We start from the raw sequence: 20,129 nt of genomic DNA, 5'->3' as shown, positions 1-20,129 counted from the left end.
TCATAGAATGTGTTTTCAGTATGTGTAGAATTCATAGAATGTGTTTTCAGTATGTGTAGAATTCATAGAATGTGTTTTGAGTATGTGTAGAATTCATAGAATGTGTTTTCATTATGTGTAGAATTCATAGAATGTGTTTTCAGTATGTGTAGAATTCATAGAATGTGTTTTCAGTATGTGTAGAATTCATAGAATGTGTTTTCAGTATGTTTTGAGTATGTATTGAGTATGTGTGGAATGTGTTGGATGTAATACGTCTTACATTGTAGATTGTGGTTGATAGTAATTGAACATATAGGAAGTATTTTGGACACTCCATGATGATGAAACAAAATAAAAGAGAAAATAATACCAACTTTGACTAAAAGACAAACCTTTATTTCAGACATTACAGACGTTTATAGACACAGACACAAAAGCCTGTTGAAAGCCAAGCCCAGAAAATGCAGTTCAGTTGAAAGAGATTTACTGTGTCTATTGCTTGTTACCTAAATATAGAAATAAATAGTTTAATGCACAAAGCAAAACCTTTTATTAAACAACAGCCATGTTAGTCATGTGACAACTGAGGGACAGATGCCATATGATACATCTCATTGACTTTCAGTATATCTCATATTATTGTATTATATTATTATATTATTGTATGCATACTATATACTATATAGCTCATAGTGTCCCCAGACATATCCATCAGGCTGTGAAATGAACAGGGTAGACTAACACTCTGATGGGAATGAAACAGACATCCATGTTAGTGGAGGCCCCTGAGGGTCAGTGGGTAAGGCTGGCCCTTGACCACGGTGTGTGAGAAGAAATTATCAAATCAAATGTTATTTGTCACACAGGTGTAGACCTTACTGTGAAATGCTTACTTACAAGCCCTTAGCCAACAATGCAGTTTTAAGAAAATATAGTTCAGAACATTTTTACTAAATAAAGTAAAAATTAATTTAAAAAAGAACACAATAAAATAACAATAACGAGGCTATATGAAGATGATGATGATGATGAGGCCCTTCTCACTTCTTCTTCTTCTTCACCTCCTCCTGTATCTGCTCCACCTCGCTGGACTCATCCACCACCTTGCCGTTGATCATAGTCTGAGTCACCACCTTCACTATCTTCCTGGTCCGCACATCCGGCTCCTCTGCAGGGAAACGAGAGGAAGAGGTTGAGGAAGAGGATGAGGGAGAGGATGTCACAGTATTGCTGTAACCGAACAGGCTCTGATTTGTAACACGACCTATGAACTTGCCAACTTTTTGATGATGGATCTACTGCTTATGAATGTGTTAAGTATAGCTTATGAATGTGTTATGTATAGCTTATGAATGAGTTAAGTATAGCTTATAAATGAGTTAAGTATAGCTTATGAATGTGTTAAGTATAGCTTATAAATGAGTTAAGTATAGCTTATGAATGAGTTAAGTATAGCTTATGAATGTGTTATGTATAGCTTATGAATGTGTTAAGTATAGCTTATAAATGAGTTAAGTATAGCTTATGAATGAGTTAAGTATAGCTTATGAATGTGTTAAGTATAGCTTATAAATGAGTTAAGTATAGCTTATGAATGAGTTAAGTATAGCTTATGAATGTGTTATGTATAGCTTATGAATGTGTTAAGTATAGCTTATAAATGAGTTAAGTATAGCTTATGAATGAGTTAAGTATAGCTTATGAATGTGTTATGTATAGTTGATGAATGAGTTAAGTATAGCTTATGAATGAGTTAAGTATAGTTTCTGAATGTGTTAAGTATAGCTAATGAATGTGTTAAGTATAGTTTCTGAATGTGTTAAGTATAGCTTATGAATGTGTTAAGTATAGCTAATGAATGTGTTAAGTATAGTTTCTGAATGTGTTAAGTATAGCTAATGAATGTGTTAAGTATAGCTTATGAATGTGTTAAGTATAGCTTATGAATGTGTTAAGTATAGTTTCTGAATGTGTTAAGTATAGCTAATGAATGAGTTAAGTATAGCTTATGAATGTGTTAAGTATAGTTTCTGAATGTGTTAAGTATAGCTAATGAATGAGTTAAGTATAGCTTATGAATGTGTTAAGTATAGTTTCTGAATGAGTTAAGTATAGCTAATGAATGAGTTAAGTATAGCTTATGAATGTGTTAAGTATAGTTTCTGAATGTGTTAAGTATAGTTTCTGAATGTGTTAAGTATAGTTTCTGAATGAGTTAAGTATAGCTTATGAATGAGTTAAGTATAGTTTCTGAATGTGTTAAGTATAGCTTATGAATGAGTTAAGTATAGTTTCTGAATGTGTTAAGTATAGCTAATGAATGTGTTAAGTATAGTTTCTGAATGAGTTAAGTATAGCTTATGAATGAGTTAAGTATAGTTTATGAATGAGTTATGTATAGCTAATGAATGAGTTAAGTATAGTTTCTGAATGTGTTAAGTATAGCTTATGAATGTGTTAAGTATAGTTTCTGAATGTGTTAAGTATAGCTAATGAATGTGTTAAGTATAGCTAATGAATGAGTTAAGTATAGTTTCTGAATGTGTTAAGTATAGCTAATGAATGAGTTAAGTATAGTTTCTGAATGAGTTAAGTATAGCTTATGAATGAGTTAAGTATAGTTTCTGAATGAGTTATGTATAGCTAATGAATGAGTTAAGTATAGTTTCTGAATGTGTTAAGTATAGCTTATGAATGTGTTAAGTATAGTTTCTGAATGTGTTAAGTATAGCTAATGAATGTGTTAAGTATAGCTAATGAATGAGTTAAGTATAGTTTCTGAATGTGTTAAGTATAGCTAATGAATGAGTTAAGTATAGTTTCTGAATGAGTTAAGTATAGCTTATGAATGAGTTAAGTATAGTTTCTGAATGAGTTATGTATAGCTAATGAATGAGTTAAGTATAGTTTCTGAATGTGTTAAGTATAGCTAATGAATGTGTTAAGTATAGCTTATGAATGAGTTAAGTATAGCTAATGAATGTGTTAAGTATAGTTTCTGAATGTGTTAAGTATAGCTAATGAATGTGTTAAGTATAGCTTATGAATGAGTTAAGTATAGCTAATGAATGTGTTAAGTATAGTTTCTGAATGTGTTAAGTATAGCTAATGAATGTGTTAAGTATAGCTAATGAATGTGTTAAGTATAGCTAATGAATGAGTTAAGTATAGCTTATGAATGTGTTATGTATAGTTTCTGAATGTGTTAAGTATAGCTAATGAATGAGTTAAGTATAGCTTATGAATGTGTTAAGTATAGTTTCTGAATGAGTTAAGTATAGTTTCTGAATGTGTTAAGTATAGTTTCTGAATGAGTTAAGTATAGCTTATGAATGTGTTAAGTATAGCTAATGAATGAGTTAAGTATAGTTTCTGAATGAGTTAAGTATAGCTTATGAATGAGTTAAGTATAGTTTCTGAATGAGTTATGTATAGCTAATGAATGAGTTAAGTATAGTTTCTGAATGTGTTAAGTATAGCTTATGAATGTGTTAAGTATAGTTTCTGAATGTGTTAAGTATAGCTAATGAATGTGTTAAGTATAGCTAATGAATGAGTTAAGTATAGTTTCTGAATGTGTTAAGTATAGCTAATGAATGAGTTAAGTATAGTTTCTGAATGAGTTAAGTATAGCTTATGAATGAGTTAAGTATAGTTTCTGAATGAGTTATGTATAGCTAATGAATGAGTTAAGTATAGTTTCTGAATGTGTTAAGTATAGCTTATGAATGTGTTAAGTATAGTTTCTGAATGTGTTAAGTATAGCTAATGAATGTGTTAAGTATAGCTAATGAATGAGTTAAGTATAGTTTCTGAATGTGTTAAGTATAGCTAATGAATGAGTTAAGTATAGTTTCTGAATGAGTTAAGTATAGCTTATGAATGAGTTAAGTATAGTTTCTGAATGAGTTATGTATAGCTAATGAATGAGTTAAGTATAGTTTCTGAATGTGTTAAGTATAGCTTATGAATGTGTTAAGTATAGTTTCTGAATGTGTTAAGTATAGCTAATGAATGTGTTAAGTATAGTTTCTGAATGTGTTAAGTATAGCTAATGAATGTGTTAAGTATAGCTAATGAATGAGTTAAGTATAGCTTATGAATGTGTTAAGTATAGTTTCTGAATGTGTTAAGTATAGTTTCTGAATGTGTTATGTATAGTTGATGAATGAGTTAAGTATAGCTTATGAATGAGTTAAGTATAGTTTCTGAATGAGTTAAGTATAGCTTATGAATGAGTTAAGTATAGTTTCTGAATGTGTTAAGTATAGCTAATGAATGTGTTAAGTATAGTTTCTGAATGTGTTAAGTATAGCTTATGAATGTGTTAAGTATAGTTTCTGAATGTGTTAAGTATAGCTAATGAATGAGTTAAGTATAGCTTATGAATGTGTTAAGTATAGTTTCTGAATGTGTTAAGTATAGCTAATGAATGAGTTAAGTATAGCTTATGAATGTGTTAAGTATAGTTTCTGAATGTGTTAAGTATAGCTAATGAATGAGTTAAGTATAGCTTATGAATGTGTTAAGTATAGTTTCTGAATGTGTTAAGTATAGCTAATGAATGAGTTAAGTATAGCTTATGAATGAGTTAAGTATAGCTTATGAATGTGTTAAGTATAGTTTCTGAATGTGTTAAGTATAGCTAATGAATGTGTTAAGTATAGCTTATGAATGAGTTAAGTATAGCTAATGAATGTGTTAAGTATAGTTTCTGAATGTGTTAAGTATAGCTAATGAATGAGTTAAGTATAGTTTCTGAATGTGTTAAGTATAGCTAATGAATGAGTTAAGTATAGTTTCTGAATGAGTTAAGTATAGCTTATGAATGAGTTAAGTATAGTTTCTGAATGAGTTATGTATAGCTAATGAATGAGTTAAGTATAGTTTCTGAATGTGTTAAGTATAGCTTATGAATGTGTTAAGTATAGTTTCTGAATGTGTTAAGTATAGCTAATGAATGTGTTAAGTATAGCTAATGAATGAGTTAAGTATAGTTTCTGAATGTGTTAAGTATAGCTAATGAATGAGTTAAGTATAGTTTCTGAATGAGTTAAGTATAGCTTATGAATGAGTTAAGTATAGTTTCTGAATGAGTTATGTATAGCTAATGAATGAGTTAAGTATAGTTTCTGAATGTGTTAAGTATAGCTTATGAATGTGTTAAGTATAGTTTCTGAATGTGTTAAGTATAGCTAATGAATGTGTTAAGTATAGCTAATGAATGAGTTAAGTATAGTTTCTGAATGTGTTAAGTATAGCTAATGAATGAGTTAAGTATAGTTTCTGAATGAGTTAAGTATAGCTTATGAATGAGTTAAGTATAGTTTCTGAATGAGTTATGTATAGCTAATGAATGAGTTAAGTATAGTTTCTGAATGTGTTAAGTATAGCTTATGAATGTGTTAAGTATAGTTTCTGAATGTGTTAAGTATAGCTAATGAATGTGTTAAGTATAGTTTCTGAATGTGTTAAGTATAGCTAATGAATGAGTTAAGTATAGCTAATGAATGAGTTAAGTATAGCTAATGAATGAGTTAAGTATAGTTTCTGAATGTGTTAAGTATAGCTAATGAATGAGTTAAGTATAGTTTCTGAATGTGTTAAGTATAGCTTATGAATGTGTTAAGTATAGTTTCTGAATGAGTTAAGTATAGCTAATGAATGAGTTAAGTATAGTTTCTGAATGTGTTAAGTATAGCTTATGAATGTGTTAAGTATAGTTTCTGAATGTGTTAAGTATAGCTAATGAATGTGTTAAGTATAGCTTATGAATGTGTTAAGTATAGCTAATGAATGAGTTAAGTATAGCTTATGAATGTGTTAAGTATAGCTTATGAATGTGTTAAGTATAGCTAATGAATGAGTTAAGTATAGCTAATGAATGAGTTAAGTATAGCTTATGAATGTGTTATGTATAGTTTCTGAATGTGTTAAGTATAGCTTATGAATGTGTTAAGTATAGCTTATGAATGTGTTAAGTATAGCTAATGAATGTGTTAAGTATAGCTTATGAATGTGTTAAGTATAGCTAATGAATGTGTTAAGTATAGCTAATGAATGTGTTATGTATAGTTTCTGAATGTGTTAAGTATAGCTAATGAATGTGTTAAGTATAGTTTATGAATGTGCTAGGAATTCCTTTTGTAAGTACACCCCAAATAAAGTGCTACCAAATTGATGCAGTGAGTAGTCACAAGCCTATAGTAACACTCCGTTACAACATTGAGACTTGTGGTATTATTTTCACCTAATGCAGTTGCTAGGGACAGTGCTGTTTTGGGTGTTTGCTTTGTTTGCAGGCTTATGAAACTGCCATTAGTCTGTGGCCACGGCCCCTTGATTTGATGCCAGGGTGGAGGAAGCAGCACAGAATGAAGTTGTACATTTGATTCTGACATAAGGCAACACCGCTGACCCTATTTTAAACTTGCAGTGTAAATAGGTGTTGGGCAGTTGGCTTTGTCAGCGAGCCAATGGCCCGGAGTACCTCCACTTTACTCTATAAGTCACCGACAGTACCTACACAAGCTAGCCTAGGGTCGTTTCCCCGTGTAACTGCTTGGCGTAGGGTAAAGTTGCCCCTAGATTCTGATCTTGGGTCAGTTTAGCAGTTTCCCGACTAGGATTGGGAGAGGGGAAGCTGATCCTAAATCTGTACCTAGGGGAAACTTCCCCCGGGAGCGTAACCCCCCTGGACCTTGAGCCTGGTGAACATTCAGACCAATGAAATGCTTGATGAAGGTGAGAGTGAATGTGAGGGTGAGTTGGAGAAGGGAGGAGGGACGAGAGAAGGGAGGAGGGACGAGAGAAGGGAGGAGGGAGGAGGGACGAGAGAAGGAAGGAGGGACGAGAGAAGGGAAGAGGGACGAGAGAAGGGAGGAGGGAAGGGAGGAGGGACGAGAGAAGGGAGGAGGGACGAGAGAAGGGAGGAGGGACGAGAGAAGGGAGGAGGGAGGAGGGAGGAGAGAGAGGGAGGAGGGACGAGAGAAGGAAGGAGGGACGAGAGAAGGGAAGAGGGACGAGAGAAGGGAGGAGGGAAGGGAGGAGGGACGAGAGAAGGGAGGAGGGACGAGAGAAGGGAGGAGGGACGAGAGAAGGGAGGAGGGAGGAGGGAGGAGAGAAGGGAGGAGGGATGAGAGAAGGAAGGAGGGAAGATACGAAAGAAAGAAAGAAAGGGAAACAAACGATGGATGGGTGACCAGGATGGGTGATCAGGATGGGTGATCAGGATGGGTGACCAGGATGGGTGACCAGGATAAGTCCATGCAGTCCATTTGAGAGGCTGAGGTGAATTGAGGTCTCTCTGTGTGAGAATGAAATGACCTACTCATGAATGAATGGGGACTCTTTTCAAACGCCATGGATGGAATTACCTAATGTCACACTGATACCTTTATCAGCTTTCTCCATCCAGGTGTACGGTCACGTCCACAATCATTTTAATAGTTTATTTTATTTTTTATTGAACCTTTATTTAACTAGGCAAGTCAGTTACGAGCAAATTCTTATTTACAATGACGGCCTACCCAGGCCAAACCTGGAGGACGCTGGGCCAATTGTGCGCCAATCAATCAATGTTTTTCTGAGTAAGTAAGGTTAGCCTGTGTCAATGAGGATGTGAGAGTGATGTCAAGTTAAAGAACTGTTACTCACGTTTTGGTGGTGGTACTTCTTTCATCCTGCATCAATAATGGAAAAAGAATGTGCCCAATGACTTTAACTGATACATGGAAATTGTGACTGGCAGAAGATGTTATGTCCCAGGAAGAACAATTATCTGTTTGATTCAACTCAACTGAGAGCAGAACTTTCCTGGATATACAGTACTAAGCACCCCTTATCTGACCATAGCATTATATGTAACAAAGATAGAGAAAGAGAAATGTTTCCAATGACATCATCAATGAATTAGTAGACAATTAGCAGGCAATGCCTAATCATAATTGGTTAAAATCACACGATGCACACGGATGATGTCCCTGGAAACACTTATCTTCCTCTATTTTTTTACTACAAAACACAGAAACATGCAATTTTCATATATGTTAATGTTAGGGTGGTGCTGGAGATGATGAATATGAAGTTGAAAATGTCCCTTTAAACGTTCACATAAAGACGATCATCCTCGTGACTCACATCTCCTCTCCCTCCAGCAGTCTCCTGTAGGTGGCGATCTCTATCTCTAAGTTCTGCTTGATGCGGAGCAGCTGTTCATAATCCGTCTTGTTGCGCTGCAATAAAATACAACACAACTTTATTAGTCCATTTGTTACTGTAAACAATGTAGATATGAATACAGTTCCACCTCCTTAGCCGCTGGGCTACCAGTGAGTACCTGCATGTCCAGACGCAGCTGAGACAGGTCCTCCTCCAGCTGGGACAGCGTGGTCTGCAGACGCTCCATCTCCAGGCTGTACTTCTGACCTGTCTCCCCCAGGTTACCCTTCAGAGCTGACACCTGGGGTGGAGAGGGTGAGTCCGATAAAGAAATCACATCAAATCAAATGTTATTTGTCACATGCGCCAAATACAACAGGTATTTAAAGTGAAATGCTGACTTACAAGCCCTTAATCAACAATGCAGATTTAAGAAAATACAAAAAAAGTCAGAAATAAGAATAACAAATGATTAAAGAGCAGCAATAAATAACAATAGCAGGGCTTTATACAGGGGGTACCGGCTCAGAGTCAATGTGGAGGCTTTATACAGGGGGTACCGGCTCAGAGTCAATGTGGAGGCTTTATACAGGGGGTACCGGCTCAGAGTCAATGTGGAGGCTATATACAGGGGGTACCGGCTCAGAGTCAATGTGGAGGCTTTATACAGGGGGTACCGGCTCAGAGTCAATGTGGAGGCTTTATACAGGGGGTACCGGTATTGAGGTAATATGTACATGTAGGTAGAGTTATTAAAGTGACTATGCATAAATAACAACAGAGAGTAGCAGCAGCGTTCCAGGGGGGAGGGGCAATGCAAATAAACTGAGGACGAGACAAACATGCATGCACACATGAACACGCGCAGATTAAATGTATACCCGATACACCTTCTCATCAAATATACAGTGATGTACACACGCAGATTAAATGTATACCCGATACACCTTCTCATCAAATATACAGTGTGTGATTACAGAAAGGAAGAGAATCTGTGTATACAGGTCAGGGGATGGGTGTCGTTATAATACTTATCCCTACACTCTTAGAAACAAGGTGCTGTCTAGAACCTGCTAGAAGAACCATTTAAAGAACCCTAGAACCAAAAAGGGTTCTCCTAAAGGAGTGTATCTGACCCAACATCAAGGAAGGTGAGATATATTTACAGTCAACAAGGATAACATGGGTGAGGAAAAGAGCAAGGATCCCATCGATACTGTAGTTGTGCTGGTTGTCCAGCTGTAGATCCCCAGTACAACACAACGCCCAGTTGACAGGTTCCTAGTTCCTACCTGTTTGTGCAGACTCTCCAGCTCCGCCTCCAGGTTCTGTAGGAAGCGTTGTCTCTCCACCAACTCACTCTGAGCCCCCCTGAGAGCCTCGTTAGACTCCTTTACCTCGTTCTGCACCATCTCCAGCTGTAACACACCACACACATGTTCCTGAATGCACCGCACCCCCAGGTTACTGAGAACAGTAACACACACGTTCCTGAACACACCGCATCCCCAGGTTACTGAAAACACTACAGTAAGTTACGAGATACCACACCTGGGTTAACCTGGATATGATAACTATGATACGCCTGAATCGTAACTTGAGATACACATGCAATGCCAACGGGAGATTTGCATGAACATTTGAGTCACACGCACTTATCTCATGTTACAAATCAGCCCTGAGAGACTAAACTCTAGTGTCTAGTTTCTGGCATGGTGATGCACCCATCCAGCCAATCTCCCACTGACCTTCTTGAGGTCCCCATCCAGCCAGTCCCCCACTGACCTTCTTGAGGTCCCCATCCAGCCAGTCCCCCACTGACCTTCTTGAGGTCCCCATCCAGCCAGTCTCCCACTGACCTTCTTGAGGTCCCCATCCAGCCAGTCTCCCACTGACCTTCTTGAGGTCCCCATCCAGCCAGTCCCCCACTGACCTTCTTGAGGTCCCCATCCAGCCAGTCCCCACTGACCTTCTTGAGGTCCCCATCCAGCCAGTCCCCACCGACCTTCTTGAGGTCCCCATCCAGCCAGTCCCCCACCGACCTTCTTGAGGTCCCCATCCAGCCAGTCTCCCACTGACCTTCTTGAGGTCCCCATCCAGCCAGTCCCCACTGACCTTCTTGAGGTCCCCATCCAGCCAGTCCCCACCGACCTTCTTGAGGTCCCCATCCAGCCAGTCCCCCACTGACCTTCTTGAGGTCCCCATCCAGCCAGTCTCCCACTGACCTTCTTGAGGTCCCCATCCAGCCAGTCCCCACTAACCTTCTTGAGGTCCCCATCCAGCCAGTCCCCCACTGACCTTCTTGAGGTCCCCATCCAGTCAGTCTCCCACTGACCTTCTTGAGGTCCCCATCCAGTCAGTCTCCCACTGACCTTCTTGAGGTCCCCATCCAGCCAGTCTCCCACTGACCTTCTTGAGGTCCCCATCCAGTCAGTCCCCCACTAACCTTCTTGAGGTACCACTGCTCAGCCTGGTCCTTGTTCTTCTTGATGATGCCCTCGTACTGAGTTCTGAGCTCTGACATTACTGTGCCCAGTTCAGGTCCACCACGACCCGCGTCCACCTCCACGTTCACAGTCTGAGCAGCAATATGGCCCTTCATAGACTCCACCTCCTGCAGAGAGACAATTCATACATCAATCAATCAATCAATCAATCAAATGTTGTCACAAAGTACCAGGGGTTGGACCTTTTTTCCAATGGCGTCTTTCTGAACAGAACCATTATTTATTTTATTCCGTCCACTGTTCCAACCAGTAAAATAAAGTTCTGAAACGGTCCGAACCCCCCAAAATGTACTGTTATATGGCTCCTTTCTGTTCCTTTTTAAACCTCTGAGATGATTGTTTTTTTTACATTGAGCTCGACATTAAAATACTCAGTGCGGATGGAGCAGCTTGCTACAGAGCAGGCAAACGGTTTCATCTGTATGGGAAAGTCATTAAGAGCTAAATGACTTAAATGTAAATGTAAATGTAATTGTCTTTTGCTGTAACAGACTGGTTTAATCATAATGAAAGCCAAACCCTTTTACACTGTGTACTGTGCTGCCAGTCACTGTGGACAGACAAGTGTAGGACATGAGATGCGACTGAGATTTTGCAGGTGGGGAAAGAGTGAGAAAGGGTGCAGAAGGAGGCTTGCCTTGAAGCTCTGGGCATCTTATTATGGTCTGCATAATCTGAATTAGGACCACAGAATTATACCTACGAGGAGCAGAGTCTATGGAGGAACTTTGAATGTCTTTGAACATCCGAGAGCTGTCTTAATGTTGGACAAAGCTAACGTTAGCCAGCTAACAAGCTTGTTTGTGCAGAGCAGCACTAGAATTAAAAGCACGTCTTACCTTTTTGTGGTTAATAATTCCAAAGGGAAATGTGATAACTGAAGTATCCTCAACTAGCATAACTAGAAAAAGTGAGTGAATTCTACACCCCACTCTGACAGAGAGGTCAGTGAATTCTACACCCCACTCTGACAGAGAGGTCAGTGAATTCTACACCCCACTGTGACAGAGAGGTCAGTGAATTCTACACCCCACTCTGACAGAGAGGTCAGTGAATTCTACACCCCACTCTGACAGAGAGGTCAGTGAATTCTACACCCCACTCTGACAGAGAGGTCAGTGAATTCTACACCCCACTCTGACAAAGAGGTCAGTGAATTCTACACACCACTGTGACAGAGAGGTCAGTGAATTCTACACCCCACTCTGACAAAGAGGTCAGTGAATTCTACACCCCACTCTGACAAAGAGGTCAGTGAATTCTACACACCACTGTGACAGAGAGGTCAGTGAATTCTACACCCCACTGTGACAGAGAGGTCAGTGAATTCTACACCCCACTGTGACAGAGAGGTCAGTGAATTCTACACCCCACTCTGACAGAGAGGTCAGTGAATTCTACACCCCACTCTGACAGAGAGGTCAGTGAATTCTACACCCCACTGTGACAGAGAGGTCAGTGAATTCTACACCCCACTCTGACAGAGAGGTCAGTGAATTCTACACCCCACTCTGACAGAGAGGTCAGTGAATTCTACACACCACTGTGACAGAGAGGTCAGTGAATTCTACACCCCACTCTGACAGAGAGGTCAGTGAATTCTACACCCCACTGTGACAGAGAGGTCAGTGAATTCTACACCCCACTCTGACAGAGAGGTCAGTGAATTCTACACCCCACTCTGACAGAGAGGTCAGTGAATTCTACACCCCACTGTGACAGAGAGGTCAGTGAATTCTACACCCCACTCTGACAAAGAGGTCGGTGAATTCTACACCCCACTCTGACAAAGAGGTCAGTGAATTCTACACCCCACTCTGACAGAGAGGTCAGTGAATTCTACACCCCACTGTGACAGAGAGGTCAGTGAATTCTACACCCCACTGTGACAGAGGGTCAGTGAATTCTACACACCACTGTGACAAAGAGGTCAGTGAATTCTACACACCACTGTGACAGAGAGGTCAGTGAATTCTACACACCACTGTGACAGAGAGGTCAGTGAATTCTACACCCCACTCTGACAAAGAGGTCAGTGAATTCTACACCCCACTCTGACAAAGAGGTCAGTGAATTCTACACCCCACTCTGACAAAGAGGTCAGTGAATTCTACACACCACTGTGACAAAGAGGTCAGTGAATTCTACACCCCACTGTGACAGAGAGGTCAGTGAATTCTACACACCACTGTGACAGAGAGGTCAGTGAATTCTACACACCACTGTGACAAAGAGGTCAGTGAATTCTACACACCACTGTGACAGAGAGGTCAGTGAATTCTACACACCACTGTGACAGAGAGGTCAGTGAATTCTACACACCACTGTGACAAAGAGGTCAGTGAATTCTACACACCACTGTGACAGAGAGGTCAGTGAATTCTACACACCACTGTGACAGAGGGTCAGTGAATTCTACACACCACTGTGACAAAGAGGTCAGTGAATTCTACACACCACTGTGACAGAGAGGTCAGTGAATTCTACACACCACTGTGACAGAGAGGTCAGTGAATTCTACACACCACTGTGACAAAGAGGTCAGTGAATTCTACACACCACTGTGACAGAGAGGTCAGTGAATTCTACACACCACTGTGACAGAGAGGTCAGTGAATTCTACACACCACTGTGACAAAGAGGTCAGTGAATTCTACACACCACTGTGACAGAGAGGTCAGTGAATTCTACACACCACTGTGACAGAGAGGTCAGTGAATTCTACACCCCACTCTGACAAAGAGGTCAGTGAATTCTACACACCACTGTGACAGAGAGGTCAGTGAATTCTACACCCCACTCTGACAAAGAGGTCAGTGAATTCTACACCCCACTCTGACAAAGAGGTCAGTGAATTCTACACACCACTGTGACAGAGAGGTCAGTGAATTCTACACCCCACTGTGACAGAGAGGTCAGTGAATTCTACACCCCACTGTGACAGAGAGGTCAGTGAATTCTACACCCCACTCTGACAGAGAGGTCAGTGAATTCTACACCCCACTGTGACAGAGAGGTCAGTGAATTCTACACCCCACTGTGACAGGGAGACCCTCTTCATTATTAACATCATCTCCATGAATACTTGATGAAGGTGAGCTCATGTCACTGTTCCCTCTCACTGTTTCCTCTCACTGTTCCCTCTCACTGTTCCCTCTCACTGTTCCCTCTCACTGTTCCCTCTCACTGTTGTCTCTCACTGTTGTCTCTCACTGTTGTCTCTCACTGTTGTCTCTCACTGTTGTCTCTCACAGGGACAGGGGGATACCTCGTCAGTTGTACAACTGAATGCATTCAACTGAAATGTGTCTTCTGCATTTAATCCAACCCCTCTGAATCAGAGAGGTGCTGTTAGTTGCCTTAATCTACTTCCACGCCATCGGCGCCCGGAAAACAGTGGGTTAACTGCCTTGCTCAGGGGCCTCTCACTGCCCCCTCTCTCTCTCTCTCTCTCTCTCTCTCTCTCTCTCTCTCTCTCTCTCTCTCTCTCTCTCTCTCTCCCTCCCTCCCTCTCCGTCTCCCTCTCCCTCTCTCTCTCTCTCTCCCTCTCCCTCTCCCTCTCCCTCTCCCTCTCCCTCTCCCTCTCCCTCTCCCTCTCTCTCTCTCTCTCTCCCTCTCCCTCTCTCTCTCTCTCTCTCTCTCTCTCTCTCTCTCCCTCTCCCTCTCCCTCTCCCTCTCCCTCTCTGTGAAATACACATCTTAATAGACTCAGCATATGGCACCACTGCATTGGCACCACAACCAGCTTTATAGACACACCGAGCACATCTAGGGCCAGTTATCGACAACACACAAACACACACACATACACACACCATAGGAAAATAGGAAGGGATGAGCCAAGCACCCACACACACAGAGGCAGGCACGCACACGCACACGCACACGCACACGACGCAGGCACGTGCACACACACACACCAGAAGAAACTTACAATCACATCATTCTACCCAGTGCCACATACAAGTAGTACAAGGTGACTTATCCCTTCACACAGGTCTGTAGTGTTCCTATTCAGAGCAGAGCAACCAGTGATCCAATGCTGTTTTGAGAGGGGTCTCTGTAGACTTGAGTAAAAAAAGCTAAGACCTGAGTTACTCAGGCTTTGAGTTACTTAAGACAAAGAGGCCTCCGGTGCTGGGTTTCAGAGTCTGAGCCGGTTCCTACTCCAAGCTTCCAAGGGGATGTAGAGTGATACCACCACTGGGACAGAAATGAACAGAGGACCAGTCTCTTCCCCTTTCAGACCACTTACGTGATTCAGTGGTCTGTCATTCAGTTCAGACCATTCGGTCAATGGCCAGTAAGAAGAGGAAAGGTGACAGAGGACATCCTTGTCTTACTCCAGTCAGAGATATCTCCCCATTCTAGGAGACCATGGGAAAAATCTGTGGTTCAGTTATAACCTGGCTATAACTAGGGACCCATAGTTTTTCCTGGCTTCGTAATGAAGTGAGGAAAAACTCCTGGCCCCTCTATCCCAGAGGTCAAAACTGGTTAAAACGACATCTTGATGACATCGTTTCCACTAGTTTTGTCTGTCGGGATACCATCATTCTTAATAAAGAAAGTCGACCTCTCCAATTTCTGACTTATATGCTTTAGGATGGATAAAGTCCGGATCTACGGAGCTACCTCCTCTCACCTCCTCATGGTTCTTCTTCAGGAAGTAGATCTCTTCCTTCAGGCTGTCTAGGTCTCCTTTCAGGGACCCAATGATCTGATCATGGTCCACCTTGGCCTTCTTCAGGGCCAAACAGTCCCTCTCCACAGACTGGGACATGCACAACTCTGTCTCCCACCTGGAGGAGGAGGAGGAGGAGGAGGAGGAGGAGGAGGAGGAGGTGGAGGAGGAAGAGATTGAGAAGGGAGAGATTGTGAGAGCTTTGGTGACTAATGTTTCTAAAGTATTCAATACAGATAGTAAAATCAACATTACACTTGAAAGAAGGGGTGGGGTGGGGTGAGGGAGGAGGGGAAGGATTAACTGACACAAACACAGACTAAAACATACACAAGCACACAGTTGTACTATGCAGACAAATATTTGTCTACTTAGTGCAGCGTTGGTGTGGAGCCTGAACATACATCTGCAAACCATGTTTGAAGAGCTTTCACTTCAAAACTGAACTGGACTCATGTTCAGAAGCAAACACAGAGAACCACTCACTTGATCCTGAAGTCGTCAGCTGCCAGTTTAGCATTGTCAATCTCCAGCATGAGGCGAGCGTTCTCCAGTGTCTTCTTCCTCACCTGAGGAAAGACAGGGATCACGGTAAGCGTTACCTTTCACATATCTACCATGTACTAGTACAATGTTACAGTTGAAGGTTTCCATCATCTCAGACATAGACACAGTGTCCTCATTGTACAGTGAGAAAAGAGCATTGGTTAAGAGAGAGGGCTCATGGGAACGTAGGGACGCTGGGAACCCACCTCCTGTTCCACCTGGTGGGCCTGGGCCATCATGGTTTCGAAGTCGTGACCTTTGGGGAGGCGCTCAATCATTATCTGCTTGATCCTCAGCTCCAGGTCTGCGTTGGACGTCTCCAGGGAGCGCACCTAAGAACAAGACTTATTATCCATTATCTTGCAAAGTGCTTGCTCAAGGGTACAACGACAGGATGGCACTCAGGATCAGAAGAGGGCGGGCTCATTGTAATGGCTGGAATGGAATCCATGGAATGAGGTTAAACATGTGGTTTCCATGTGTCTGATAAAGTTCCATTAATGACATTACAGATATTACAATGAGCTCTTCCTCCTAAGCTCCTCCCACCAGCCTCCTCTGTTCAGGATAGCTGCTAGCTCACTCTGCACTAGATTTCCAGTCAGATCTAGGATTTGAACCAGCGAGCCTCCGGTTGCTGAACCACTTCTCTAACCTCTACCCCCTAGGCTACCTTCCACCCACCTTGTCCAGGTAAGTGGCCAGGCGGTTGTTGAGGCCCTGCATGGCCTCCTTCTCGTTGGTGTGGTTGCCCAGCTGCCCATTGAGGTTCAGGGTGACTGGAACTCTGTTCAGGTCATGGCTGATGGAGGCGGAGCGGGTCAGGGGGCTGGTGGCAAAGGACACGGCAGCTCTGGAGCGGGCACGGACGCTGTCTCTCAGAGACAGGCTTGAGAAAGAGGGCTGACGGCCTACAGAGAAGCTCCGCACTGAGAAACTGGACGACATGACGGCTCTGTTTGGGAAGTGACAAAGAGGAAGAAGACCTGATAAAAATTTGAGGGTCGGAACGCTGTTGTAATAAACACACTTGTATCGACTACACATAACTAATGTGGCCTCAAGAAACATGTCTCTAGTCTAGTGATGCTTCAGCTCAGTTTCATATGGAAATCCTCAATTATTTGAGGACAAAATTGATCAAGGTCATTACACCATTGATTGTTGTAGTATGCAAATAATTATTAAAGGCACGTAAACCTTAGGCTAGTATAACAGGTCTGTCAACATACCAAATGTGCATGATTTTGATCAGACGGAAACAATATATTCATTGGCTAAAAAGAACACAGCCTGGGGGCCATTGTGAACAAGCCCACCGCTGCTGTCTATTCAAACTAAGAATCAGCCAGTGATAAACCTCAATGGATTACTATTTTTATAACTACTACACTGTCTTTATGATTACTAGACAGTTTTTCTGACTACCAGACTGTCTTTATGGCTACCAGACTGTCTTTATGACTACCAGACTGTCTTTATGACTACCAGACTGTCTTTATGACTACCAGACTGTCTGTACGGCTACTAGACAGTTTGTATGGCCACTCGACGGATTTTATGACTACTAGACTGTCTTTATGACTACTAGACTGTCTTTACGGCTACTAGACTGTCTTTATGACTACTAGACTGTCTTTATGGCTACTAAACTGTCTTTATGGCTACTAGACTGTCTTTATGACTACTAGACTGTCTTTATAACTACCAGACTGTCTTTATGGCTACCAGACTGTCTTTATGACTACCAGACTGTCTTTATGACTACCAGACTGTCTTTATGACTACTAGACTGTCTTTATGACTACTAGACTGTCTGCACGGCTACTAGACAGTTTGTATGACTACTAGACTGTCTATACGGCTACTAGACAGTCTTTATGACTACTAAACTGTCTTTATGACTACTAAACTGTCTTTATGGCTACTAAACTGTCTTTATGGCTACTAAACTGTCATTATGGCTACTATACTGTCTTTATGATTATCAAATCAAAGTTTATTTGTCACATGCGCCGAATACAGCAGTGAAATGCTCACTTACAGGCTCTAACCAATAGTGCAAAAAAGGTACAATAGGTAAAATACAGTTGAAAATAACAGTAGCGAGGCTATATTAGCGAGGCTATATACAGTAGCGAGGCTATATACAGTAGCGAGGCTATATACAGTAGCGAGGCTATATTAGCGAGGCTATATACAGTAGCGAGGCTATATACAGTAGCGAGGCTATATTAGCGAGGCTATATACAGTAGCGAGGCTATATACAGTAGCGAGGCTATGTACAGACACTGGTTAGTCAGGCTGATTGAGGTAGTATGTGCATGTAGATATGGTTAAAAAAGTGACATATATGCATATATGATGAACAGAGAGTAGCAGTAGCGTAAAAGAGGGGTTGGCGGGACACGATGCAGAAAGCCCGGTTAGCCAATGTGCGGGAGCACTGGTTACTAGACTGTTTTTGTGATTACTGGGCTGTCTTTGTGACTAATAGACTGTCTTTATGGTTACTAGACTGTCTTCACGGCTACTAGACAGTTTGTATGACTATTAGACTGTCTTTATGGTTACTAGACTGTCTTCACGGCTACTAGACAGTTTGTATGACTAATAGACTGTCTTTATGGTTACTAGACTGTCTTTATGGTTACTAGACTGTCTTCACGGCTACTAGACAGTTTGTATGACTAATAGACTGTCTTTATGGTTACTAGACTGTCTTCACGGCTACTAGACAGTTTGTATGACTATTAGACTGTCTTTGTGACTACTAAACTGTTTGAGACAATCAACAATTACTTCATCCCAGTTTACAGTACAATCATCAACATGTAAATTACCAATCTGGTATCAGAAGAGTTTCCCAAGAACTGTCAGAAAACCCTTCATATCTTACATTACTATGGGGATAGTTATTGTTGTTATTATTCTATTCAACAATAAGTTAGAAAGTTAGTTTTTACCTCTTGTCAATGACAGAAATCACAAAACCAAGAACAAACATGAGTTCAGATTAAGGAGTTCATAGTTCTGTTCTGTCTAAAACAATACTAGTACTGTTTGGTGTTTGCATGGTAAACAGACAGTGTCCACAGTTACCAGCCACTGGGCACAGATGTCAGTTCAACGTTGGATTTACATTTGGTTGAGTTGTCCGCTAAAGTGAATTCAATATGAAATCAACCAAAAATGTCACCCTGTCATTGGATTTAGGGGAAAAGTTGGGTGAAAAACATACAGAATTCCCTATGTTGAGGACTTTTTGAAAATTCGATCAGTTTTCCAAGTTAATTTAATGTCATCACATTGAGTTTTTTGGTTGAAATGACATGGAAACAACACTGATTGGACCTGTGGGTGGGCCGTTCAATGGGTCAAACTCTCTCTGTCATTTAAGACGAGATTCTCCCACCAACGACAAAACATCAGAAAAAATAAAACCTTCCTTTGTGATGTGATGAGTAGAGAAACATATAGAAATAAGGCGATAGAGGCACAAATAAAGATATTTGAACAATAATTTATAATCTTATGAATTACAATCTTTCATTATAACTTAGTTTTCAATGTTTTTGTCATTATACATTTACTGTTTTCAAAAATAAATTTAATTACAGTTATTCAGACAAACTTGATTATCTTTCTTTTTTTAAATCTTCGATTCATATAAGATAAGATTAAATAGAAATAGTGAAATGAAACCACTGACCTGGATTCTGTTTTATTCAGTGAGAAATAGAAAGAGGGAGAGAGGGATCCTGGAGAATGCTGAGTCTACTGTGAGACTAATGCTACAGGTGCATTAATATAGAGGTGAGAAATGGGGAGGGGTCACATCTAAAAGTGGGTGTAGCCTCTGAAGCTTCTGTAAGACATTGGAGTTGTTCTCTCCTGCAGGTAGCTAGAAGTCACCTGAACTTCATTCAGCAGAGTAAAATCAAATATTTTAAAAGAAGGAAAGAGAATTGGTCTAATCAAACAACAGAAGGCTATGTCAATAGATTTATACTGTATGTGTGGTTTTGTCAATACTAAATAGTTCTACTGCATGTGTGGCTATGTCAATACTAAATAGTTCTACTGTATGTGTGGCTATGTCAATACTAAATAGTTCTACTGCATGTGTGGCTATGTCAATACTAAATAGTTATACTGTATGTGTGGCTATGTCAATACTAAATAGTTATACTGCATGTGTGGCTATGTCAATACTAAATAGTTCTACTGCATGTGTGGCTATGTCAAT

General features: G+C 40.6%; 1 protein-coding gene and 1 long non-coding RNA gene across 2 annotated transcripts; one reads left to right on the top strand and one right to left on the bottom strand.

Moving 5' to 3' along the window:
* Window positions 1-356: 356 nt before the first annotated feature.
* Window positions 357-19,687, bottom strand: LOC118379306 (keratin, type I cytoskeletal 18-like). The gene is made up of 11 exons (XM_035766317.1): window positions 19,593-19,687; window positions 16,564-16,834; window positions 16,086-16,211; window positions 15,820-15,902; window positions 15,295-15,451; window positions 10,589-10,756; window positions 9,435-9,560; window positions 8,321-8,443; window positions 8,122-8,216; window positions 7,639-7,664; window positions 357-1,150 (listed from the first exon to the last, which is right to left on the bottom strand). Exons 2-11 carry the CDS (start codon window positions 16,825-16,827, stop codon window positions 1,023-1,025), a joined length of 1,296 nt encoding a protein of 431 aa, XP_035622210.1. The 5' UTR covers window positions 16,828-16,834; window positions 19,593-19,687; the 3' UTR covers window positions 357-1,022.
* On the top strand, window positions 13,365-14,030 carry LOC127906388 (uncharacterized). The gene is made up of 3 exons (XR_008061146.1): window positions 13,365-13,461; window positions 13,496-13,563; window positions 13,666-14,030. It is a non-coding gene; the product is annotated as an uncharacterized LOC127906388 (long non-coding RNA).
* Window positions 19,688-20,129: the final 442 nt, after the last annotated feature.

The sequence above is a fragment of the Oncorhynchus keta genome, chromosome 12 (assembly GCF_023373465.1).
Source record: "Oncorhynchus keta strain PuntledgeMale-10-30-2019 chromosome 12, Oket_V2, whole genome shotgun sequence".
Taxonomy (NCBI): Eukaryota; Metazoa; Chordata; class Actinopteri; order Salmoniformes; family Salmonidae; genus Oncorhynchus; species Oncorhynchus keta.
This window is presented reverse-complemented; position numbering and strand designations above follow the sequence as displayed.